The sequence below is a fragment of the Pipistrellus hanaki genome (genome assembly GCF_964339955.1).
Source record: "Pipistrellus hanaki genome assembly, chromosome: 5".
Classification (NCBI taxonomy): domain Eukaryota; kingdom Metazoa; phylum Chordata; class Mammalia; order Chiroptera; family Vespertilionidae; genus Pipistrellus; species Pipistrellus hanaki.
In genome coordinates, this window is record NC_140507.1 from 69,259,664 (window position 1) to 69,287,464 (window position 27,801).

At 37.5% G+C, this 27,801-nt stretch overlaps 1 protein-coding gene across 2 annotated transcripts; it reads right to left on the reverse strand.

The window, feature by feature from the left end:
- Positions 1 to 365: 365 nt before the first annotated feature.
- On the reverse strand, positions 366 to 26,497 carry ESCO2 (establishment of sister chromatid cohesion N-acetyltransferase 2). Of its 2 annotated transcripts, none has more exons than XM_084883199.1 (11): positions 26,389 to 26,497; positions 24,314 to 24,381; positions 22,217 to 23,042; positions 19,665 to 19,758; positions 18,921 to 18,978; positions 16,979 to 17,105; positions 14,654 to 14,785; positions 13,320 to 13,409; positions 12,221 to 12,364; positions 9,610 to 9,785; positions 366 to 3,875 (listed from the first exon to the last, which is right to left on the reverse strand). In XM_084883199.1, the coding sequence occupies exons 2-11, from the start codon at positions 24,364 to 24,366 to the stop codon at positions 3,743 to 3,745; spliced, it is 1,833 nt and encodes a 610-aa protein (XP_084739325.1). In that variant the 5' UTR covers positions 24,367 to 24,381; positions 26,389 to 26,497; the 3' UTR covers positions 366 to 3,742. The 2 variants fall into 2 exon arrangements, with proteins under 2 accessions (XP_084739325.1, XP_084739326.1); XM_084883200.1 differs by lacking the exon at positions 26,389 to 26,497 and adding an exon at positions 26,227 to 26,336.
- Between the last annotated feature and the right edge of the window lie 1,304 nt (positions 26,498 to 27,801).

Sequence of the window (27,801 nt, forward strand, 5' to 3'; positions counted from 1 at the left end):
GTGGGAATGCAGACTGGTGCAACCACTGTGGAGTTTCCTCAAAAAACTGAAAATGGAACTCCCATTTGACCCAGTAATCCCACTCCTAGGAATATATCCCAAGAAACTAGAAACACCAATCAGAAAGGATATATGCACCCCTATGTTCATAGCAGCACAATTTACAATAGCTAGAATTTGGAAACAGCCTAGGTGCCCGTCAACAGATGATTGGATAAAAAAACTATGGTACATCTACACAATGGAATACTATGCTGCCATAAAAAAGAAGGAATTCTCATCATTTGCAGCAACCTGGATGGAATTGGAGAACATCATGCTGAGTGAAATAAGCCAATCAATGAAAGAGAAACACCACATGACCTCACTCATTTATGGATAATAAAGAACATAAACTGATGAACCAAAAGATAGATATAGACAGTAAAGCAACAAGCAGACTGTCAAATTACAGCAGGTAGGGTAGGGAGATCTGGGGGAGATAATAGATCAAACGAAGGACTTGTATACATGCATATAAGTACAACCAATGGACATAAAACTCTGGGGAGGGAGGGTATGTGTAGGAGAGAGGGGGACAAAAAAAATAAAATATATTAAAAAAAAATTTTTTAAAAAGTGAGATTCACTTTAATGCAATAACAAATATTTTGCCATATACAATTTATATGAGTTAGTAATCCAAAGGTAGTTTAATGCCCTAACTGGGTGATTCAGTTGGTTGGAGAATCCTATATACTAAAAGGTAGCAGGTTTGATTCCTGGTCAGGGCACATACTGGAGAAAACCAATCAATGTTTCTCTCACATAGGTTTCTCTCTCTCCCCCTACCTCTCTCTAAAATCAATAAAAAACAAATTCCCAGATGAGGATTTAAAAAGTAGTTACATTTGAGGAAGATGATATAATAATTGAAGAGGGCAAGAGGAAGACTTCTGGGAAGGTGACTTTTTTTTTTAACCTGGGTAGTAGTTATGAAGGCATTTGTGATAACTATTTGTACATTTTTGAAAAATAAACCTTGAGAAATTTTAGATACTGAAAAGATGCAAAGACAGAATTTCCAAGTACCCCACACCTATTCCTCTATTATTAACATCTTACATTAGTATATTTGTCACAAAGAACCAATACTGATACACTACTATTAACTAAAGTCCATAATTTATTCAGTTATTTAGTTTTACCATTACAGTATCCCTTCCAGAATCCCACATTATATTTAGTTGTCATGTCTCTTTGTCTATAATATTTTCTAACTTCTTGTTTTTTAGACTTTTAGAGCAGTTTTAGGTTCACAACAAATTTAAGAGGAAGATACACAGATTCCCATATACCCACTGCCAACACATATATATAGTTTCCCCTATTATCAACATCCCCAACCAGAGTGGTACATTTGTTTCAACTGATGAATCTATAGTGATAAATTAGGGTTCATTCTTGGTATCCATTCTGAGTTAGGGCAAATGTATAAAAGCAACTATTTACCACTATAACAGTATCTACACTAATAAAAAGATGCACATTGACTGTACATTCGTGATGCCTACCAGCCAATCAGGAGTGTGTATGCAAATCAACCCAACAAAGATGGTGGGTTAATTTGCATATGCAGGTCCTGAACAGCTGGGGGCGGAATGCTTACATTGTTGCCATGGCGATGATGCAGGCATTCAGCATTACCGCAGCCACTCTGGGTAGTGTGAGAAGGTGAAAAGGTGGCTCTGGGCTGGAGCAAAAAGGCAACTCGGGCCAGAGCAAAGGCAGTGCCGGCAGCTAGGGGAAGGAAGGCCCATTCTTGCACGAATCTGTGCATCGGGCCTCTAGTACTCCAATATTTTCACTGGCCTAAAAATCCTATGTTCCACCTACTCCCTCCAATCCATGGCAGCCACATATATTTTTACCGTCTCCAAAGTTTAGCCTGTCCAGAATGCCATATAGTTGGAATCAGAATGTAGTCTCAGACTGTCTTCTTTCACTCGGTAATATTCACTTATGGTTACTCCATGCCATTTTGTGGTTTCTTTTTAGTGCCCAATAGTAGTCCACTGTCTGGATGTAGCTCTTTGTTCATCCATTAAAGAACATCTCGGTTGCTTCCAAGTATAGACAATGATGAATAAAGCTTGCTATAAATAACTGCAGTTTTTGTATAGTTGGATATATTTTCAATGATTAGATTTTTTACTTAAACAAGTAAAAACATGCACTTAAAATTTTTTTATTCATTTTAGAGAGGAAGGGATAAAGAAACATCAATTTGTGCCCTGACTAGGGATCATACTTGCAAATTTGGCATATTGAGGCAATGCTCTAACCAAATGAGCTATCAGACTTGGGGAACATGTACTATTTTTATAGCCACAAAAAATAACTTAAAATCAGTACTTCTATTATATTAGAATAGACAAAGAAAATATTGAAAAGAATTTTAATTGATCTATCACAAAAGCATTGAACAAGCAAATAATGTTAATAAAACTTTTAAAATAAAATATTTAAAAGAAAAACAGTAGTGCAGAAAATAAGATGTTTGCATAATTACACACATTTTTAACACTTCCACATTCTTTTTGGAACTCAAGCCTTTAAATTTTGGAACCATGTTAACTTACAGGCAAATAAAAGAATGCAATGAACATATTCTACATAAAGTCATAACCTGGAAAACTATTTCCCTAGAGTATTATTGCCAGATAGCAATTAAATGTTTTTTAGAATCAACAATCTGAATAATTCTGTGCTTTTCAAAATACCCAAGAATTATACTAGAAAACTGATTTTTAGAGAGATTAAAACATTTAGGTGTATCTATATAATGTCATGTTCTCTGGTCCATCAACCTAGATATATTTATTCACTAACCTTGGTTCTGATACTATACATTTTGTTAGATATACATTTGTTAGAATAAGATGTATTTTAGACATGCAAAAATTTTACAATGTAACAATATGAATCATCCCAATAGGGCATTCATTTAGTTGATCATTCCAATTAGCAGTAGTAAGTACACTAAAGTTAAGTAGCATAATTAACATCCATATACCAAAAATTAAATGACAGTAGTGCAATTAAGTTTAACTTTAATTAAATCTGGTGAGAATTTCTTGAGTAAAGATTTCTAAAAAGTGGAAAACTATAGAATTCTGTTCTACATGAAAATCTTATTCTTTACCATGTTTCCTTACTACAAATTAGACATTTAAAGACTTTCTGAATATATTTAAGCTGCTACCTATAAGGTGAGAATTCTGTGTACAGAATTCAGTAATTACTTTAAAAATTGGCAAGGAAATTATTTGTCTTTAAATTTTCCTGTTTGCTTCTGATTAAGCTTGAGATAATCCTGGTTCAAAAGTGCTTAATTAAATATAAGGGGTCACATTTCTATGGAAAACATGTCAGTATTCCTATGTAAGGGGCAAGTAATTTTCCAATTATATCTACAAAGTTTCATAATTAAGGATTCAGAGTGTTAGTCAGTATACATCATCCAAAAGGTTTTTCCTTTCTTTGAATCTCCAGATAATTTTCAAGAAATCTATCCCTGACTTTTCAATTTATAGGATTAAAACAGGCAGGTTGTGTGTGTGTATGTGTGTGTGTGTGTGTGTGTGTGTGTGTGCGCACGCACGCGTTTCAGTATTTTTATTTGACATTAGCTAAGTAGTTATTATATGATAAGCTGTCTTAATTCATCCATATAATAATTATTCTACAGTTGGAATTGGCTTTAACTATTAAAATTGTATACAAGGAAATTAGGGGTGTTGCAGTACTTGGCTGCAAATAACTTGCCATCTGGTGTTGGGTCAGAAAATGCTATTTCATTAGTGCTGAGAAAACAGCCAAACATGAAGCGATTCCTAAAAAACAAAAACAAAAAAAAGAGGAAAAGACAACTTAACAATGGAACCAAATTACAATTTTGATTAAACATTAACACACTTTGCCAAAACCGGTTTGGCTCAGTGGTAGAGCGTCGGTCTGCGGACTGAAAGGTCCCAGGTTCGATTCCTGTCAAGGGCATGTACATTGGTTGCAGGCACATCCCCGGTGGGGGGTGTGCAAGAGGCAGCTGGTCGATGTTTCTCTCTCATCGACGTTTCTAGCTCTCTATCTCTTTCCCTTCCACTCTGTAAAAAATCAATGAAATATATTTTTAAAAAGAACACAAAACATTAGCACACTTTATTTTAGCAATCCAAATATAAAAATTCAATCTATTGATAAATACTCAATTAAAATCCACATTTTAAGTGATAAAATGACTTAATGCTTTAGATTTTAGAGATGGAAGCCTATTTCACAGAGAAAGCTGAGGTCCAGATGAAATTCTGCTGAGGTAAAGGGAATCATAACAGCTGACTCCAAATGACGCATAGGAATGAGCAACTAATAAGAGGTAATATTGCTAATTAAAAACCATCAATAGCTCTAGCCAGTTAGGATTAGTGGCTAGTGTTAGCACCCTGGACTGAAGGGTCGTGGGTTTAATTCCAGTCAAGGGCACATACCTTGGTTGTAAGCTCAATCCCCAGCCCTGGTCAGTTAACATGGGGGAGGCAACCAATCAACACACATTGATGTTTCTGTCTTTCCTCTCCCTTCCACTCTCTAAAAATTAATAGAACCTGGCCAGTGTTGCTCAGTGGTTGGTCACCAACCTAGGAACCAGGAGGTCATGATTTGATTTCCAGTCAGGGCACATGCCTGGGTTGTGGGCTCAGTACCCGGTGCAGGGCATACAGGAGGCAACCAATAAATTATTATTCTCATCATTGATGTTTCTATATTGCCTCTCTCTTCCTCTTTGAAATCAATAAAAAATAAAAATAAATCAATAGAAAAAAAATATCTTCAGATGGGGATTAATTTAAAAAACAGATAAATTAAAACCATAGATAATGAAAAGAAAAAAAAACATCACCAATAACCAATATTCTTTTCAACTACACCACACACTCAAAGCTTTAAGAAGCCAAAAACTCTCCCAATATTTATTTTGGGAGGGGAAAAAGAAGGCAAAAACTATTCCATATTTTGACTTAAACTCTCCTTGATCCAGAGCTAAATTATAATTAAAAGTAGTAAGATGAAATGGTTGAAAGAATTCAACAAAATTGAGGGATAGTCTATAAAGTAACTGGCCTGTGCTCTTCAAATTCTTCAATGTCATAAAAGCAAAGAAAGCCTAAACTGTTCCAGGTTAAGGAAAATGAGAACTAAGGAGATAAGAGGACTTAAGTGCAATATTGGATCCTGTACAGAGGGAAAATGCTATAAAGGACACGAGACAAATGACAAGACTGAAATATGAACTGTACATTAGACAGAAGCATTATATCCATATTAAATATCCTGAATTTGATCACTGAACTGTGCTTATGTAAGAGAATATCCTTGTTCTTAAAAGTACAAAGAACATACAGTAAATGTTAAATCTTGAATCTGGGTAAAGGCACACGGGGGCTCTTTTTAACTACCGATACTCTTATAAGTTTAAAATTACTTCAAAATAAAAATGAAAGAATTAGATTCAATTAGAAGTTAAGATATAAGCTTCTGGTATCTCTACTATATCACTGAATACAAAGTTTATTGCTAAATGTCCAAAGCAAAATATTGGTTTGACTAAAAGTTCTTATTGTCTTTATTAGTGATATCAGCTATAAGAAAAATATTACATCTGTAGGTTTGAGTCCTTACTCTGTACTTCTATAGCTCATCAGTAAATTTGACTTTATAATCCCATTTGAGCCACAGGTGATTCTTCTGTAAAATAACTAGAAATAATTTTCTATTCTTATGATTATTTAAACACCAGAGGGGGTGCATGGATTCATGCACTGGTGGGATCCCTTGGCCTGGCCTGCACCCTCCCACAATCCAGAACCCCATAGGGGATGTCGGATAGCCGGTTTCGACCTGATCCCTGCAGGCCCCAATCCAGACAGGAGGGAGCCCGATCCTGTGCATTAAGAGTCTGTCCCCTGGTGGTCAGTGTGCATCATAGCTACCAGTTGTTTGGCCAGTTAGGCTTTTATACATATAGATATTGCCTATATAGACAAGAGACAATTCAACCTAAGTCTCCTCATATACAGGAGGAGCTGTCAATTGTTACTTGTATCTTCAACTCGGATGTGAGAAAAGACAGACATGTTCTCAAATGAATGTTTACTTCTCCTTTGAAGGCAACTTAATTTTCATTTGTTATTGCTTAGAGATGCCTTAGTACTAAAAGTATGATCTACAGACCAGCAACATTCAGCATCACCTGAGGGCTTAGTAGGAATACAGAATCTCAGGCCCCAACCTGACCTACTGAATCACACCTGCATTTTAATAAGATCCCAGGTGATTCATATGCACTTTCAGGTTTGAGAAGCACTAGACTACTGTCTGCTGGGAGTAGCTTAGATACTGCTATTTCTCATATCAAATTTATGTAGCTCTTAATACAAAGTATAGAAAATAGAGGTATTTTATAATTAACTATCCAATAAAAATCTCTATAGACCAATGTTTCTCAATGCTCCCCTTTATGGGTGGGAAGGATTATAGCCAAAGATTGGATCCCCACAGTGATCTTTGGTGTTCTTTCTTAAAAAGTGTATGTAACTGAAAGGGCTAGAATAGTGCTACTCAAAATGTGGTTCTTGCGGGGACCAGTTTGGATCAGTGGTAGAATGTCGGCCTGTGGACTGAAGGGTTCGGGGTTCGATTCCGGTCAGGGGCATGTACCTTGGTTGCGGGCACGTCCCCGGTGGGGGGTGTGCAGGAGGCGGCTGGCTGATGTTTCTCTCTCGTCGACGTTTCTAACTCTCTGTCCCTCTCAATTCCTCTCTGTGTAAAATCAATAAAATATATATATTTTTTAAAAATGTGGTTCTTGGTTTGGTTAAGGCAGTGGTCGGCAAACTCAGCCAACAGAGCCAAATATCAACAGTACAAAGATTGAAATTTCTTTTGAGAGCCAAATTTTTTAAATTTAAACTTCTTCTAACGCCACTTTTTCAAAATAGACTCGCCCATGCCATGGTATTTTGTTTAAAGAGCCACAATCAAGAGGCCAAAGAGCTGCCATGTGGCTTGCGAGCCGCAGTTTGCTAACCAGTGGGTTAAGGTGTAGTCATTCTCTGGTTTGTAATCTGTTATTAAGTATAGAAGTCAATAGAAGTGTTGTGAAGCTCACTTATCCACCTTAGACTAGGTAAATTAACGTGAGCAAGAAGTAAGCTCATTTGTCACATTAGAAACTTTAAGTATCAATATGCAGTGTTAACACAGTAGTTTAGAATGGAGAATCACTAATTTAGTTTTGAGATATAATTCATATACCATAAGATCAATCCTTTAAAGTGTATAATTCAGTCGTTTTTTAGTAATAGTCACAAAACGGCAACCATCTAATTCCAGAACACTTTCATTACCCCAAAAAAGAAACCCTGAACCCATTAGCAGTCACTCTCCATTTACCCTGGAAACTGACTGACTTATTTCAATTAGCATAATGTTTTCAAGGTTCACCCATATTGTATTATGTCTCATACTCCATTCCTTTTTGTGGCTAAATAATATCCTATATACAATATATATAATAAAGAGTTAATATACTAATTAGACCAAACAGTAAATAACCGTCCGGACAACCTTCCAGACAACGCCGAGGCTGCGAGGGCTGAGCCCCTTGCACGAATTTTATGCATCAGGCCTCTAGTTTTACTATATTACTGTATCGATATACCAAATTATATTTATCCATTAATCATAAACTTGGCTGTTTGCTTTTTGGCTACTATGAATAATGCTGTTATGAACACTCATATACCAGTTTTTGTGTGGACTTATCCTTTCTTTGGCATATATAGCTATTTGTCCACTTGCTGGGTCATATGGTAACAGTTTATTTCTGAGAAACTGCTAGACTGCATTCCACAGTTGCTGCATTTTACATTACTATAGCAAAGTACAAAGATTCCAATTTCCCCCCGACATCCTCACCAATACTTATTTTCCCTTTATGATTAGTCATCCTAGTAGATATGAACTGAGGAATCTTATAGTTTTTATTTGTGATTTGTTTTGGATAGCTAATTATGTTGAGCATGTTTTCATGTTTGTATTTCTTTGAAGAAATGTCTATTGAAATCCTGCCCATTTTTAATTTGGGTTATGTCTTTTTATTATTGTATTAAATTAGTTCTTTTATTCTGGATGTAATAGACTATTAGGTAAATTATTTGCAAATATTTTCTACCATTCTGTGGGTTGTCTTACTAATTTGCTTTTATATTTAGTTATACTTACATTTAGTTATGAGTTATAGTAAGAATTACTTACACACTATCAATGGACATATACCACGTAGAGAGTGGCTACAACATTTATACTGGTTCAAGACTCGGAATGACTTGTGGCAAAGCCACATGCAAGTCCTAGCTTGGAGGGCAAAGCCCTCCCAGCACAATTATAGCCTAAAGGCTATGGTTGTAAACTTGACCTTATAATCCACCCTGAAGTCCTAGGTTGCTGAGCAATGTAGGCTGTGTGTGCGCAGCAAGTGCTGCCAAAACAAGGCTTGATAGAGTTCAGAGAATGGCAATAATGGGAAAGAAGCAGATTTGAAATTCGCAAGAACACTGTAAACATCTTGCCCTTGTTTTGCTTTGTGTGATCTGATATAAAATAAAGTTTCGACTTACAGGCTGTGTCACTGTTTCCTCATCCAGGCAAAGTGATCCTACCTGGCCCCAACTACACTGAGTGGCCAGATTATGATCTCTGAATGTATAATAATCTGGCCACTCAGTGTATATCCTATCCTATATAATAAAAGGCCAATATGCAAATTGTCCCCTTGACCAGGAGTTCGATCAGCAGATAGGTTGGCCAACAGCCCATGTCCCCTCCCTCTGGCTAGGCTGGCCAGACCCCACCCATGCACGAATTCATAAACACACACACACACACACACACACACACACACACACACACAGAGTGGCCAGATTATTATGTGTTCAGAGATCATAATAATCTGGCCACTCAGTGTGTATTCTCTGGTCTGTTTTCTTTAATCCTTCACCACCTTCCTCAGGTTCACTCTTGGCCATGATGGACGCCATTCAGTACAATTTCTGTAATTCTTTTTTTAAACCTCTATTTTCTTCGTTTTATTTTTTCTTTTAAAATTTTTCTTTGTTTTATATTTAACTATGTTTATATTTAACTATGTTAAATATATTTATTGAAATATTAATTTTACATTTGTTGAATCAAATAAAATTAGGGCATTTTCCTTTATTTTTGGTTTTTCTTTTTAATTTTCTAGGAATTCATCTTTATTTTCTTTTTTTAAAGTGTTGGTCTGTAACAAACTTCACTGCAGGTAGTGTGAAAGCACTGGGTTAAAATGTTTCAGATCTGGAATATGCCCAAAACTGAGGGTTTTTTCCCTTTGCCAGTACTTACTTTACTTAGCCTGACTTCGATATAATTTATATAGCAGTGTCTTATCAACATCCCTTTGGGTCATGAGCCAGAAAAGATTCTGGGAAAGCTAATCTGGGTCTAAATCCATTTTATTTTACTTCTTACCTGAGCGTATCTACCAGTCGTCTTGCAATGCGCTTTCTTCTCTTAAATCTGAAGACCCAGATCCTACTTATCCCACAGACTGCAGGTACTGGCTCATTGGAACATCGCCAAGCCCTGTGACATTCTCTGGAGCCTGGGGATTCTGTGCTGGTTGGTTCAGACAGGACACGGAAGGCCTGTAATGATATATCGAAGCATCTAGAGTTAATACAGATAAGTTCACAATTCTTTTTTAAAGCCATTCCTTAAACAAAACTTAAGAATTTAGAATTATTCTTATTATACCTTCACCAAAGATGTTAAAATTCATTCATATTTTTGCAGTACTTGTTTTTTTTAGCCACACAATGCTTGAAAAAAGTACTAGTGGTACTGAGCTATTCCCAACATGCCAGTATATTACACACCATTATGAAACTTCTCTCTTTTATTTATTTATTTTTTTAAAATCAGACTGTTGACTTTTAGTACATAAAATATATATACTTCTCTCATTCTCTCAGCCTAATATGTGTGTGTGTGTGTGTGTGTGTGTGTGTATATATATATATATATATATATATATATATATATTTAAAAACTGATAACACAAAGGAGATTTTTACATCTTTTTAAAAATATATATTTTATTGATTTTTTACAGAGAGGATAGGAGAGAGATAAAGAGTTAGAAACATCGATGCGAGAGAAACATTGACCAGCCACACACTCCTTACTGGGGATGTTCCCACAACCAAGGTACATGATCTTGACCGAGTCGATAGGCTGATGCTCTATTCACTGAGCCAAACCGGTTTCAGTAGACTTTACATCTTAACTATGAAATTCGGTTGGCAGCTAAGGCTTATTTTTTTTTTTTTAATATTTTTATTTATTTCAGAAAGGAGGAGAGGGAGATAGAAACATGGATAAGCTGCCTCCTGCATGCCCCCTACTGGGGATGGAGTCCATAACCAGGGCATGTGCCCTGACCAGGAATTGAACTGTGACCTGGTTCATAGGTCAATGCTCAACACTGAACCACACCAGCTGGGCGGCATGTAAGGTTTTTAAAGAAAACTTTGTACTTTGATATAATTATAGATTCACAGGAAGTTAAAAACTAGAACAGTTCCCCCCAAGGGTTATACCTTCCATAACTATGATACAATACCAAAAGCAAGAAAGCATGGATATAGTGTAGGTGTATACTTTCATGACAACTCATTTCTTTCTATCATTATTCATTTAACCACCACCACACTCAAAATACAGAGGTATTGCATCATCACAAAATTCTCCCTCTTGCTACATCTTTATAACTCTACCCACCTTTTCCCTCCACCAGAAAGTATAAGATAAATTTATGTGTTTCATTTCAAGATGTATTGCAATAAGTATTTTTAAAAGGAAGAAGACATGAGTATGCAATATGATACAATCAGGCAAGAACACATTTTATCTATACACTGAGTGCCAGATTATTATGATCTCTGAACACATAATAATCTGGCCACTCAGTGTATATCCTATATAATAAAAGGCTAATATGCAAATTGTCCCCTCGAACAGGAGTTGAACCAGCAGGCAGGCTGGCCAACCGCCCATGTCCCCTCCTTCTGGCCAGGCTGGCCGGACCCCATCCATGCATGAATTCATGCAACAGGCCTCTAATTTATATATATTTACACACACACACACACACACACAGAGAGTGGCCAGGTTATTATGCGTTCAGAGATCATAATAATCTGGCCACTCAGTGTAAATCTCTAGGTAAAGATAACTCTGTATGCTCCTTGAAGGCAAAAACTACAATCTCTATCCTATATAATAATAAGGTAACATGCAAATTGACTGAACAGTGGAATGACTGGTCGCTATGATGCACACTGACCACCAGGGGACAGATGCTCAATGCAGGAGCTGCCCCAGCCCACAGTCCCCATTGCCCAATGGGGGCCTGCCAGCCAACCTCTTGGTTCCTTCCCCAGATGGCAGGCTCCAATCACCCGATGGTGAACAGGGAACTGGGGGTGGGTGGCAGCTGGGGAAGATGGCCCTGATCGCAGGCCAGGTCTAGGGACCAAACCTGTGCACAAATTTTGTGCACTAAGCCTCTAGTTCTAGAATAATCCTGTGAGGGGCCAAATTATATTTTAGGCTCTTTGCACCCATTCTACCCTGCCATTATAGCACAAAAGCAACCACAGATAATACAGAAATTAATGAGCATGGTTATGTTCTAATAAAACTGTATATAAAAATAGATGGCAGCCATATTTTGCCTACAGGTAAATTTACCAATGCCTTTTCTAAAACAATGCTAATTAGTACCTAAAATAGATTCTAATTAAGGAACAAATAATGACATTTGCAATAAACCAATATTCAATAACTGGGCTCTAAATTACCATAGTTTATAGGCCAGGTATAGAAATGACTACATGCACATAAGATAGACTTACCTGCTTATATCAAATATTAACAGATTATTCATACAGTTAAAGATGTTTTAATAGGAAAAAATGTTATTTATGGCAGTAATCTTAAATGCTTGAGATTTATTGAGACTTTTCCTAACTATTTTGCTGACAAATTATGCCAATAATTTAAAAGACTTATAACATACCTGTTGGATGGGCTCTGCAATTAAACACCCAACTACTTTCTTTTCATCAGATACAAAGAGAAACGTTTTGGTTTTGTTTGGACATCTGGGAACAACTTGCTGAAAGCCCAATTCATTATCGACAAGTTCTTGCACTTCTTCTACCTAATGACATTAAAAAAATCAAAAGAGGTGACTATGTTTTAAAAATTATAATTGAAACTACATATAATTATATATACAAAATTTATGATTACTGTGATTTTAGCTTATTTTATCTATATTTCCTAAATTTACAAACCCGCTCCTCCCAATCACTTCATTATTGATGCATGTATCTGCCTCTTTGGAAACAACAGGTTTCTAAGAACCTATTTTAAAATCACATTCAGAAGAAATTCAGACTCTTGGAAGGGAGAAAAAGTAGGAAGTGCCAAAACAGATTTTGTTTCAGTTTTATTCATTGTTCACTGGGGCTAAACATCTAACCCAAGAAACACAGGCCAACACTAAAGTAAGAAACAGATTCTGGGGCCATTCATCTCTCAGTAAGTTTATGTTTTTCACAAGTGAAAGATAAAGGTAAAGTTGTCTTTTGTTGTTGTTGTTAATCCTCATCTGAGGATATTTTTCCATTGATTTTTAGAGAGTTGAAGAGAGGGGGCGAGAGAAAAGAGAGAGAGAGAGAAAGAGAGAGAGAGAGAGAGAGAGAGAGAGAGAGAGAGAGAGAGAGAGAGAGAGAGAGAGAGAGAGAGAGAGACATCGATTGGTTGCCTCAACACCCCGACCAGGGCCAGGGATGAGCCTGCAACCAAGTTATGTGCCCTTGAAAGGAATCAAACCTGGGACACTTCAATCTGCGGTCTGACGTAATATCTACTGAGTCAAACTGGTTAGGGCTAACACTATTGTTTTTAATCTCCCAACTGCCATTCCTTATATTGTAATTCTGAGGCTAGTGTTGTTATGAACTGGTATGTGTACCGAAGTGTATTATCAATCCTTACATGTGTACCAAAGTAGGTTATCAATCAACAAAAGTAGTTTGCACTTCAACATATGTGATTTCTTGGTGGGGAGATGGAGAGAATAGAATAATTAAAAGGCTAATGTTCCATACCTTTTTGATAGCATAACTTGGATCATGTGGCAGGACCAACACAATTTTCCCATCCCAAAACTCTGCTACTACACGTTCTCTTTTCCACCCCTGGAGTAGACAAAAAGAAGAGAAATGATATTTTAAAAGATATAACAAAATCTAACTTTAAAAAAATGGGGAAAGGGAAATAAAAGATGCCCCAAACAAAGTGCTTGTCCTCAAGGGGCTGACATCCTACTGGGATACTAGAGGCCCAGCGTGCACAAATCCGGAGCTCATAGTTCACTTCCCCTTGCCTCAGATGGCCACCCAGCCCATTGCTGCTAGTAGCTCGCTGCCCTGCCCTCTGCTGCTCATAGCTCTCGGCCACTAGTAGCTTGCTGACTCGCCCTCCTCCGCTCTGGTCTCCACTGCTAGTAGCTCACGCCCTGCCCCACCCGCCATGAGAGCCAGCTGCTCCTTTGGTCGTGAAGGCGTTATGGCGATGAGCCTTTTATATAAGAGGCGAGCAATCCATTATAAAACAAGGTGAAGTCAAATAAGTGCTCTTCGTAGGAATGTGTTGGATCCATTATACCTACTAACTTGGAAAGGAATAAATTATTAGGAGTGGGAAAGTAGGGGAGGGGGAAGATAATAAACTACCCTGTTTCCCCAAAAATAAGACAATGTCTTATATTAATTTTTTCTCCCAAAGTTGCGCTAGGTCTTATTTTCAGGGGATGTCTTATGTTTACATGCACTAGGTCTTTATTTTCGGGGAAACACGGTAAACTAAAAATATTATGAAGGTATGAACTGTAACAAAAACGGGAGTGGGGTGGGGGTGCGGTGGAGAGAAGGATGATTTGAGTAGCAGGATCAGTCATAAAGATAAGTCCCACAATAGGATGTATTTGGACTAGATAGTTGCTTCATTGCCTGATAAAGAAACTTCTCTTTTCAGGAAAGAAAAATCTTGGATAAGTCATAAAAAAGCTGTTTCTAAGGTTATCTATAAAGAAGAAATTAAAATGGTGGTGTTGGTGTTGGTGGGGAGAGGGACAACAATCCTCAAGTCTTTTGAATTTTGTTGACTGTTAAACTCTGTTCAGAAAGCTAGAGGGAAGAATACAGGGTATTCACTTAACCTAGAACAATACTTCTCTTATAGTAGGATAGTTTAAAATGGCACTTTAAAAAAAGTTAACTTTTTAATACTGTCAGCCTCAAATATTAAGAACAACAAAACTGTAGTTGATGATGAAATATTTATGGGTATACATATCTCTCAATATTTAAGCAAAGATATATATATATATCTTTTAAAGCACTTTTATTTTTAAAACAAATTGAAAGACTCTTTGACTTACTGTGTATTTGATTCCCTCCAGAAATCTGTGGTGATGCTGAGCATGCTGAAGCTCATCTTCAGGGTTGGAAGCAGTATAGATCATGCCACAAGACTTACACATGGTGGCTCCAAAATTTTTCTGACCTGCGTCCTGTTAATGAAGGGGGAGGCCACATCTAAACATATCACAAATAGATCTACATTTAATACATGTAACCATTCATTCAAACTTTTCCTTATTTTTCTTTTATGCTAGCACAAGTGAAATACTAAGTGAAGTTTGGTTATAATATCCTCCTCCCCCAAAAATACAAAATGAAAAAGACCTAAAAATACAATCTATATATTTAAAACCCTAATATGCAAATAGACCGAACAGCAGAACAACTGAAAAATCAGTCGCTATGATGTGTGCTGACCACCAGGTGGTGCACGCGGAATATGGCAGGCATCGACAACAGGTGGCAGAGCTTGGAACATGGTGGGTATTGGCCATGGCAGGATGGTGGATCAAGTGAATGGGGGCACCAGACCAAGGCAAGGCACTGGCCACTATCATTAGGGAAAGCCTCTGGTCTTTACTGAAAACTCTGTTTCCAGCACCACAGTCCCACCCAGCACTCGCATCTGCAGCCAGCGCCAGCCCCACTTGCTCCTGCTGCCAGTGCCTGGCGCCATCAGCAGGTGCAAGCAATGGCTGTTGGCCCCAATCGCCCCTTAGGGCTTCTCCACCACCTCCTGCTCTTGAGGGGCATTTGGGGCCAGCAGCTGCCACTCACACCTGCTGATGACACTGGCCCCACTTGAACCCACTGCTGGCACTGGCCCTAATCACACTCTGTGCCGTCAGAGGGTGCGAGTGGGGCCGATGCCATCAGCACATGGGAGCGCCGGCAGCAGAAGCTGCTGGCAGACAGGGGACCAAGAGGGCAGACAAGAGGGTTGTGGTGGGAGGAGCCAGGTAAAGGTATGGAGGATGGGCCAAGACCTGCCTCTGTGCCCACAGCAGCCTTAATGCCCACAGTTCCTTTCAAGGTGCACAAATTCATGCACTGGACTCCTAGTAAATTAATAAAATAAATGGAATTATCTCGAATTATTTCTTGGAATGAACATTGTAAAAAAAAAAAAAAATCTCCCACTGTTGTGGCTCAGTGGTTGAGCATTAACCTATGAACCAGGAGATCACAGTTCGATTCCTGGTCAGGGCACATGCCTGGAATGCAGGCTCGAACAACAGTGCGGGGTATGCAGGAGACAGACGATCAATGATTCTCTCTCATCGTTGATGTTTCTCTCTCTTTCTCCCACTTGGTTCCTCTCTGAAATATATATATATATATATATATATAGATAGATAGATAGATAGATAGATAGATATACATATATATATACACACACACACACACACACACATATATATATACACACATACATATATATATATTTTTTTTTTTAAATCAAGATTCAAACGAAAGAAAAAAATTTAAAAAAAACACTCAAGATTCTTTGGCTAGATAGATCCATAGTTCTAAGAAGTAAAAGATTAAATCATAAAACTTATAGCTAAGATGAATAATGGAAACTTCTTTATTAAGCTCTTAAATAGAGACCTAAAAGCCTTATTTCAAAGAGGAAGGGCAAAAATTTTAGAACTTCTATATTCATTATGTATTTTTTTTCCTTAAGTGTTTAAGAATATAAAAATTCTTTGCCCTAGGGGTTGATAAAAATAAATACATAATAGTTAAGGAAAGCACAGATAAATTAATGAATATAGGGAAGTCAGAAATATTCAATGTCATGGCTCATTAATAAATCCACACTCTATATAATAAGGCCTTGCTTAATACTACTAAAAATACTAGGTTCTGAACAGTCTGATACAGGAGCTGGCAAACTTTTTTGCAAAGAGCCAGATAGTAAATATTTTATGCTTTGCAAACCACACATGATTTGTCACATATTCTTCTCTTTTCCCTAACGCTTTAAAAATGTAAAAACCATTTTAAGCTCAAAGGCCACGGTCCAGATTTGGCCCATGGTCATAATTTGCCCAACCTAGACCTAAAACAATGTAGCTATTTTCATTAAATCTTTTGCTAATCAATAATCTTCCTTATCTGAAGACAACTCACTCATCAGCACTCTGCTAAATTACTAGCTTCGCCCAACACTATCAATTTGAAAATATACTTGACAGAATAGCTTTAAACACTGCCACTCCAACAAAGCTGGCATTTATAAACTCAGAATATCTATATTCCATATTACCTATGCTAAGACAACAGGTTCTATATGTGAGAGCCACATATAGGAGGAGCTTTGTTTTAAATCTACTCACAATGACGAACTGGTTTTTTGTTCCTTTGTTTGCATCTCTGGCATTAATACTTTTCTGTGTATTGGTCTGTTTCAAAAAGTTAGTAGGTGTGATGGATGCCGCAGAAGACTGTTCTCCAACTAGAGACCTTAAAATAGAAAGTTGATAAACATTATTTAATCTGCAGAGCACCTGACAATTTTTAGTGCTTTTTATAGACAATAACTTGATATCAAGGAACAATTACCAGGAACAATGAGAAATCTTATTCCCACTCAGAGAGGATCGGTAATTTACTCAGGGTTAAGTAACTGGAAAGAATGGTGGTAACTCAAATCCTCATCTTAAAACTAGAAACACAAGGGGCTTTCATCTATGGTATCAGATGTACATATGCAGGATCGCTTAGTAACTTGATTTCACTTGTAAAAAATAATCTTTTGTTTGCTTTATCAAACCTTAGGATATTTAGCCATGTAGGTCTACAGAAATTCCTGGAATACCACACAAATAAGTAGACTCTAATATTAAAGCTTACAGGTAGGTCCACAGGAAGTTAGCCATCAGCATATAAACGTCTTTTTTACTTGGGCAGTGGTTGAGGCTAATACATGCACTTGTTCTCAAATTCCTAGGGAAAAAAATCTTTTGGCTGGATAGATGTTGAGGAAACTTTTCCCCACTCAAAAACAATGTTAGAGGTTGCAGATTGAAGCTCCCCCTCCCCCACACCCCTAGGCTAAAGTCAGCTAGCAGATATGTTTTGGATTAGCTACTAATATTTTAAAAATCTAGAGATTTCTCTTGAAAAAAAAAATATATATATATATAAATATATATATATATATATATGTAATAGTTAATGCTAATGAGCATTTACAACCTTATGATGAGCCAGGCAAAGGTACGGAGCATTTACAACCTTAATTGTATCCACATCACAGCTCTAAAAACTCAGGATAGTTCAGTACCACATAGTACTCAATACCATAGGTGTTCACCAAATATAGGAATAAACAAACTAAAAATGAATGTGAAACTGTGAACCAGAGAATCTGTAGTCTACCTAAAGTAATAGGTAGTAAGTAAATGCCTCTCACACCCCACTCTTAGCTTTAACCAGGACAGGGGTAGCTTCAGCTGGAATTTATCAAACTGCTGCAAATTACTCCTCTTACCTGAGTTTCTCATCTATAATATGGGGATAATAATGGCACCTACATCATAAGGTTGTAAATGCTCATTAAACATTAACTATCACTAATATCACCCAAGGAAGGCAATATAGCCCAGCGGGCTTTGATTCCGATGTGGATTCTAGTCCTGGCTCTGCCACCTAATAGCTGTGTAGCTGTGGCTGAATTACTAAGTTTCCTCAGCTAAAAATGGAATTGATAATGCCATCTTCCTTCTAGGTTGTTGTGAGGACTAAATGAGATAATGGATATATAATGGATATAGGCTGGTTATACATAAAAATATTAGCAATTATAAAGAACTTTCTCTTTTGAGCTCATAAACATCTTTTCTCTCAACTCTTAGGTTCTTAGGAAGTTTCTATGAAAAGATATGATTCCATCTTCTTTTCTTAATTTCTCCTTAGTGGAAAAGGAAAAATTGCTCTCCAAATAAAACAGTACAAGAAAAAAAAAAAGAGAGAGAGAGAGAGAGAGAGAGAGAGATCCACAGGACTCATCTCTATATAAATATAAAAGCCAAGTGACAGGAATGACAGAACAATTGGAAGGACCAGTTACTATGACGTGCACTGTAGGGGCAACCAGCTCGATCAGCACACTGATCACACCCTCCAATCTGTTATGGCCTCTCCCCTCCCTGCCCCCCTGGCCCTGATCAGCCCCCATGGGGGAGGGCTGGCCGGACCCCACCCGTACACTAATTTGTGCACCAGGCCTCTAGTAATTGAATTATCATAGAACATTAAAATGAAAACAATTCCTACCTTTTTGTATTGGCTGAAGATGCACTGAAGATGGGATAGACAATGGACTCAGAAGAAACTGGTAGAGGGAAAAGTTAATAATTTGTATTACAAAATAAACTCAAAGCTTTATATCTTAAGATTTTAAAGGCTAATGGGACCAAATACATTTCTTAAAGTTAAGATGTAATAGCAGTCAAGACAGTATGATATTGGCAAAAAGATTGACAAATAGATCAAGGGAACAAAATAGCCTAAAAACAGACCCATGCAAATAAAATCAACTGATTTTTTACAAAAAGGCAAAGGTACTTCAATGGAGAAAGGATAGTCAACAAATGCTGGAACAATTGAACATCCATATGCAAAAGAATGACTATTCTTACATATATACCCATGCTCAAAATGGATCACATATTTAAATGTAAAATGTGAAACTATAAAACTTCTAAAAGAAAATATAAGAGAAAAATCTGGGTTTTGTGCTAAGTTTCCACACAAAAACACAATAGATGAAAGAAAAATTAAGTTGGAATTATAAAATTTAAACATTTTTCTCTGCAAAAAATACTCAAGAAAATGAAAGGACAAGCCTCAGAGTAGGAGTAAATACTTACAATCCTATTTCTGATCGAGGACTTGTATCCAGAATACAAAAAAACCCTCTTACAACTCAACAATAAGAAAACAGTCTAACTCAAAATGGGCAAAAGATCTGAGTACAGTTGAACAAAGATAAACATGGGAAGGGAAGTTTTCTCTTACCTGCCTTGTTTTCACTGTGAGAATCTTCTGAAGAAAAACACTTATTTTCTTCAGATTTATACTCTCTTGAAGAAACTACTCCACTTGATGAATCCTGAAGATAATGAATAGGTAAAATTTAAGAAAACCATTTTCACTTAGTGAATGAATTCCAATAGATCTGTTTCTAAAATAAAATACCTAATTTATTATGAATTATTTTATAACATGATTTTAAATTCTCAATTTTCATCCTATTTTAAGGAGAATTTCCTGCATATTTACTAAGTATACATAACCCTTTAAAAGACAGTGTAGCCTGGGCTGGTGTGGCTCAGTTAGTTGAGCATCATTCCATGCACTGAGAGGTTGCTGGTTCGATTTCCAGTCAGAGAACATGCCCAGGTGGGGGCATGAAGGAGGCACCCATATGATATTTTCTCTCTCAATGATGTCTCTCTCTCTCTCTCTAAAAAACAATTTAAAAAAAAAAACAGTTAAAAGCAAGTCCATCATTTGTCATCCTATAAAAAATGTATTATAATTCTGGTAAAGATGGCAGACTTAAGCTTATTGAACATCCTTTTTGTAATTCATCAAAAAAGAAATAGTGCTGAAACCAGTTTGGCTCAGTGGAGGCCTGCAGACTGAAAGGTTCCAGGTTCCATTCCAATCAAGGGAATGTATCTTAGTTGCAGGCACATCCCAGTGGGGGATGTGCAGGAGGCAGCTAATCGATGTTTTTCTCTCATGGATGTTTCTAACTCTCCAACACTCTCTCTTCCTCTCTGTAAAAAATCAATAAAATATATTAAAAAAAAAAAAAAAAGTGAAAATGGCAAAAATTTCCCCAGTAGCCACCAAACTGGAAAGGGACTTTTTGTCATAAAAAGAACATTCTGGAATAGTTGGGGAGGCTTCAAACTCCACTTTTCGGGCAGGAGCTGGGAAGTGGAAAAAGCAAAATAGAATTCTGATAAATTTTACTAATACTATAGTTTGGTGAAATTTAGAAAATATATAGTTTGTGGGAAAGGAAAAAAACTTTTGCTTAAAGTAGAACTGCTTTACAAGACCATAATATCTCAGTAGAGATGGGATAATCCATCAATTTGCCATTTTGTAGGGCTCCATAACAAGTTGGGGAAAGGTTTTAACCCAATAACGAAAATGGGCTTTATCCCTAGCTAGTAGAAATAAACAGTAGTAGTGAGTACTTAATGAAATATTAAGAGAGGAGAGCCTAGTTCCATAAATTTAAGATACACAAAAGTGCAGCTTCTCAGACTGATGACAACTAGATAGAATCTAATATCCAGACCCTTAAAATGATGCTCAGAAAATAAAGCAGAAAAGAGCATTCAGATAATTTGTCATGTCACTCTACCAAATATAGAGAATACTAACTCGATGACTGGGTGCTGGATTGAGATTTAATTTTAGCTTGAATGGTCCCCCCAATTTTTAAAAATTTAGGCACTTTATATACAGTGAAGCGCACAGATATAAAGTATACAGTTTGATGAATTTTGATAAACTTATATGTAACCTAAATTCAAAACCCCCATCAAGATATAGGTTTTTGACCTGACTGTTGTGGCTCAGTGGTTGAGCGTCGACCTATGAACCAGATCAGGGTATACGGGTTACAGGTTCAATCCCCAGGAGTGTGCAGGAGGCAGCCAATGAATGATTCTCTCTCATCATTAATGTATCTATCTATCTCTCCTTCTCCCTTCCTCTTTGAAATCAATAAACATATATATATATATTAAAATTTATATATATGTATGTATGTATATGTATGTATATATATGTATATATGTGTATGTATATATGTATGTATGTATGTATACACACACACACATACCTAGCTATATATTATTAGGCTAAACATTTTCAAAAAACTTTTTAATGTGGCCATAAAAAATTTAAATTACATGCAGCTGGTATTCTATTTCTAACAGACATTAGTTAGTCTGGGCTGGCTGTGTTAAATTTATGAGTAAGATCAAAAGCATAGAATGGCAACCATGAAAACTTACTACAAAAAATAAACAAAAATCCAACTAGTGATATGTTAACAGTGATCATCTCCAAGTAATGGGTTTACAGAAGATATACTTTTATACTTTCTGTGATCTCTAAGTTTTCTACAATCTACTACTTTAAATAATAAGCTAAAACAAAACACCATATGCTCATACTCTGGAAACCTACTACATGAATTTTGTTATTTCTACTTTCTAAAAACACTATCGAATAAAAGTTGTTAAGTTTTTCTGGACTTTAGTTTGTCATGAGGAAATTTAATAAAATGTATACGTTAATGCCAAGGAAATGTTGGTAGGCTTCCTTAAGCCAAAAAGGGGGAAAAAGTCCCATCTTTCCATCCTGCCTCTAAATTCTTAATAGTGATTAAACTATGCTATTTGGTTTCATAAAAGCAGTCATCCAGAAGAATACAAAGAAAAAAACATTTTGTTCAATTACGTTACATATATAGTATGTATATTGAAGTTTTGTTATATAGCCAACTTAGTTTTTAAAATAGTATGTTTAGTTTTCTTTACCTTTATTAATTTCTCTTCATTTTCATTTCTTATACCCAGAAGCTCAATGTTCAGTTCCTTTTGTGGCAACAAGCACTTTGGCACTTGCCTTGTCTCCAAACCTTTTCTTTCATTGACAGTCTCTACACCAGAATCTTTAATCGTTTCTGATTTATTCTCTTGGGTGAGTCCCAGTAATGGCTTGTTTTCCAGAGACAATTTTCTAAGAGAGGATTTTTTCCTAACAAAAAATGCTGCTCCACCCTGGAGTGTTACTTGTGGTTTGACTTTTTGGCTTAGAACTCGAGGAGCATTTAAATTATTTTCAGCTGAATAACAACGATTCTCTTTCTCTACAATTGGTTTGTAGGCCACTCGATTTTGCTTGGAATTTTTAGAATTCTTTGATACAGGCTTATTGCACTTATAACTTGGTTGACACTTAGCAGTTAGACTCTTCTGTGGTTTTTTCTTCATCTTCTTGGAGCGGATTGATTTTTCCTGCATTTTTTCTGTCACACTGGGAAAAGATGTATCTTCATTATTAGTTTTTAGACAAATGGATCTACTCTCTTTTATCATCTTTCTCTCCAATGGATTGAGGTAACACTTACTAGTATTTTTGTTGTAAAAGGATACAGTAGACACACATGATTTAAAAGGTGAACCTTGATTTGCAGATGGTAATCTCTCTGTTTTAGTTGTTTTGAGAAGACTTGAAGTGAAATGGCCTGGTTGAGAGCAATTTTCTTCATTATTTTGGCAAATATATTTTTTATTAGGTGATGAAAACATGTTTTCAGTAGAATCCAAAATTAATTTCTTTGATGGAATGTCAGATAATAGGCTAAAAAAAAAAAAAAGTCCATTGTTAAGAACTGTTATTTTGCTTCAATCTTTTATGTCAATCTACTAAGTAGTAATAAAAAATTCTACCCAATGGTCACAAAACAATATATCTTCTCACCAAACATCCATTCACACACATTATTTGTTTTAACAGAGGATTCTCAAATTACGTTTTTACCAAAGCATTCAATTATTTTTCAAAAGACAGTGTTTATGAAAACAGTTTACAAAGAAGCTTAGAGATAAGTGTCTTAAAATCTATTTCAAAGTCCTGGCCATATACAAATTATAGCCCATATACTTTGCTTGAGTGGCTATAAGTCCCCTAACATGATTAATTCTATGTAATTAGGGCCTGTTCTGTGGGGAATAATTTATATCTGGTATGACATGTGATAAAGTACTAAGTACCCAGACTTTCTAGCATTGCTTACAAACAAGTATCTATTGTATGCAAAATGCTATGTTAAAAAAATAATAATAAAAAAAATAATTTTTAAAAAATGCTATGTTGTTACATAAAGAGTAAAAAGGAGCAAGGTAATAAAAGATTTGACATACATTTAGAAGCCACAGAGAAACAGCTCTTTCTCTGATTTCCTGGCAAAAGCATTAAATAATCCTATGTAATAAAAGGCTAATATGCAAATCAACAGAATGGTGGAAGAACCGGTCACTATGACTCGCACTGACCACCTGGGGGCAGACGCTCAGCGCAGGAGCTGCCCCTTGGTGGTCACTACGTTCCCACAGGGAGAGCACCACTCGGCCAGAAGCCCTGAGCCTGGCAAGCACAGTGGCGGTGATGGCGGGAGTCTCCCACCTCCTTGGCAGCGCTAAGGATGTCTGACTGCTGGCTTAGGCTCACTCCCCACAGAGAGCGGGCCTAAGCTGGCAGTCAGACATGCCCTGAGGACTCCCCAACTGCGAGAGGGGACAGGCCAGGCTGAGGGACTCCCTGACTGCTGGCTTAGGCTCACTCCCCACAGAGAGCGGGCCTAAGCTGGCAGTCAGACATGCCCTGAGGACTCCCCAACTGCGAGAGGGGACAGGCCAGGCTGAGGGACTCCCTGAGTGCACAAATTTTGTGCACTGGGCCTCTAGTTAATTATAAAAGCTTACAGTGTTCCCAGACTAGAATTAGAATATAAAATATTATTATAGCTACAAGAAGTAGGCCAGTGAAAGAAGGGAACTTTTAAGAGAAGATAAGAAAGTCCAAAGGTGAATTCTTCTTTTCTGAATTTCTACCCATAGGATGAGACTCACTTGTCACAGTTCAAAGAATTCTGCTTCCTCTTTCTTGGAGTAAAAGCTGACATCTTCTTAACTGAAACCTAAAAGCAACAAGACAATTACAATTACCAAATTCACCCAAATGTGCATAAAAACCAGTATACCAAAATTATAATTATTTTGGTATAATAATTTGGTATAATAATTTTTGGCTCAGTGGATAGAGCATCGGCCTAGGGACTGTAAGGTCCCAGGTTCGATTCCGGTCAAGGGCATGTACCTTGGTTGCAGCATATCCCCGGTGGGGGATGTGCAAGAGGCAGCTGATCAATGTTTCTCTCTCATCGATGTTTCTAACTCTCTATCCCTCTCCTTTCCTCTCTGTAAAAAAATCAATAAAATATATATATTTTTTTAAAGTTTGAAAAAATTTTTCAGATGGGTAATGGTTATAGATCCAAAAAAAGATAATTTCTAAAGCAAATTAGTTTAATAAAGATTTAAAAAATATAAATTAAAAAAAAAGGAAAAACACTACATCACAGTAGCAATGAGAACAGGAAATACAAGCAGGGAAATGACCCTATCAGAAAGGAAGTATTTTTTACCCCATTTCAGGGCACAGGTTCTCTTGTAATTAGCCTGATTAATTCCTACCAAGTTAAAACACTTTTCATCTGGAACGCCTCCCTTGACATTGCACTCAGCCTACACCTGCCACTGTGAGATGCTGTCCTATGCTTCCAATCCATCTATGCTTCCTTTATATTCCATTTAACACATTTTCTGGTTGATATAACGGTTTCTCAATAACCTGTATATGCAATGAATTGTTTGTAATTTTCATCAGAATCCAGAAAAAAAAAACAAAAAAAAAACAGGGAAAGCATAAACCTCTCCTATTTTATTAGCCGAGGACCCTGGACCAAGCCGCTTGTTCACTTTTTTTTTTTTTAATATATTTTATTGAATTTTTATAGAGAGGAAGGAAGAGGGATAGATAGTTAGAAACATTGATGAGAGAGAAACATTGATGAGCTGCCTCCTACACACCCCCGACTGGGGATGTGTCCGCAACCAAAGTACAGGCCCCTGACCGGAACCGAACCCAGGACCCTTCAGTCTGCAGGCAGATGCTCTATCCACTGAGCCAAACCGGCCCCGGCTGCTTGTTCACTTTTTATGTTATCCTTGCCACCATTTTATTGTTTGTTGTTAATCCTCACCCGAGGGCATTTTTTTTTTTTTTTTTTTTTTTTTAGGTAAATGAAAGGGAGGTGGGGAGACAGAAACATACACGTGTGAGAGCCACATCGCCTGGTTGCCTCCCCAACACGCCCCCTCGGGGAGGGGATGAGCCAGCATCTAACACACTAGCCCTTGACGGGAGTAGAACCTGAGACCCTGCGACCCTTCGGGACGCAGGCCGATGCTCTGAACAGCGAGCAAACCGGCCAGGGCCGCTGGTTCCCTTTTATAAAATGCCCTGACCTTCTACGGCGGCTGAAAATAAACAATCATGCAACTTCACTCTTCGAGCAGATGGCATGTTGTTTGCTCGGTAAAAGTTTCCAATTGCCTTCGGGTCAGGTTTATGTTTTTAAAAGCGTGATTTCAAAGTTAAACGGAAAGACCCGGGTCTCTGGGAACTAATGTCTAGCTGCGGCCCCTTTTTACTCCGGTAAAGCTATGACTCTTTTAAGTCATAAGTTAAATTTATTTAGAACTAAAAATGTTCCGAGAGTAACATACAGGAGCTGGTAACACAAAGATACGGTAAAAGTAATAGCGAACAACCAATGACTGTGCTAGGAACATTCCAGGTCCCCAAAGCAAGAACTCAGTTATAAGAGAGAAGACCCCTTTACGACGGAATGAGGGAAAGAGTGCCTTTCGAGGCAAAAAGACCAGAAAACCCCGGCGCAGGGAAGACGGAAACCCGGCGACCTGGAAGTGTGCCGAACCGGCTGGTGGCTTCGGTGTCAAGCCGCCGACGCGCCAAGTGCAGAGAAAAAGTTCTCTCGCTCCTTGACACGCAGCCCCACCACGTCCTATAGAATCTCCAGCCCCCCGCGTTCCATCCCAAACCGCAGCCCTCACAGCAATTACCTGCACCTCAGAGCTGGCGAGCTCTCCCCAGCCAAGCCCGCGGCCCCACCGCTGTATTCAAATTATCCCGCGCCGGGCGAGGCGGAAGCTGCTGCGTTCTGATTGGCCGCTTCTCAGAGTTTCCAGAAACTGACTCGGTGATTGGTCGTGCTCTAGTTATTGCCCCACCCACTTCGGAGGCGGTCTCCAAGATTCTCCCGCCCTTGGGAGGCCAAACGTACTCTGCTTCCCGAAAGTCACCCACAATCCCTTGCGGCCAGGCCTTGTTTAGGTGCGTTCTGGGAGTTGTAGTTTTTCCGTAAAATAAAGGCTCCCTTTTGAACATCCTGGGGTTCACTTGGTGTAAGATGTTTTTGTGAAGTAACCTTTTCGATATAAACTTATATTTCAAGTTTGCAGCCTTAGCGTTAGTTAAACTTTTTATTTGTAATACGTTAGGTTTCTAGCATTTTTTTTTAACTTTTCAAGTTAAATTTAAAAAATTAAATCATGGCACTAGTATCTAGTATGTGCCAGACATTCTTGCACGCTTTACGTGTGTTGTTTTATTTACTCCACATCACAATCTATGAGATATGTATTACCATTCCCATTTTACAGAGGACCTGAAAACAATCACTATTTATAGGATATAACTAGGTTCCTACTTTGGGGAACTGGAATGTGCCTAACACAGTCATTGGTTGTTAGCTATTACTTTTACTGTATCTTTGTGTTACCAACTCCTGGTATTCTCTGGAACATTTTTAGTTCTAAGTAAATTTAACTTATGACATAAGAGTAATAGCTTCACCGGAGTAAAATCATTACCAATTTACAGCAGAAAGCAATCTAAGATTCACAGGTTTGTAATTTGTCTCATCTCACAAGTAACAGTTGATTGGTTTTTTAAAATATGTATTTTTTATTGGTTTCAGAGAGGAAGGGAGAGAGAGATATAAACATCATTGCTAAGAGAGAACCATTGATGGGCAGCCTCCTGCAAACCCCCTGCTGGGGATCAAGTTGACAACCCTGGCATGTGCCCTCACTGGGAATTGAACCCAGGACCCTTCACTGCAGGCCCTTCACTCTATCCACTAAACCAAACCGGCTTGGGCAGTTGGTGGATCTTAAAGGCAGAACAGTGGTAGTCCAATTCCAAGAAGTATATTGCCTGTGGGTAATATTAACAACTCACTCGAGTGCTATATTCTAACCCTTCCCTCCCATTAACGTATTTAACCCTAACAAAATAATCTATGAATGAGCTGCTCCACTATCTATATACCATCTACATTTTGCAGATTAAGTGAAGCACAGAAAAATCAAAAGGTGTGCCTTACAAGTGGTGGAGCTAGAATGACAATAGTGGAGGAATTTGGGTTCATTCAAAACTTAATGAACTAAGGAAGTGTCAGGCACCCCCATTG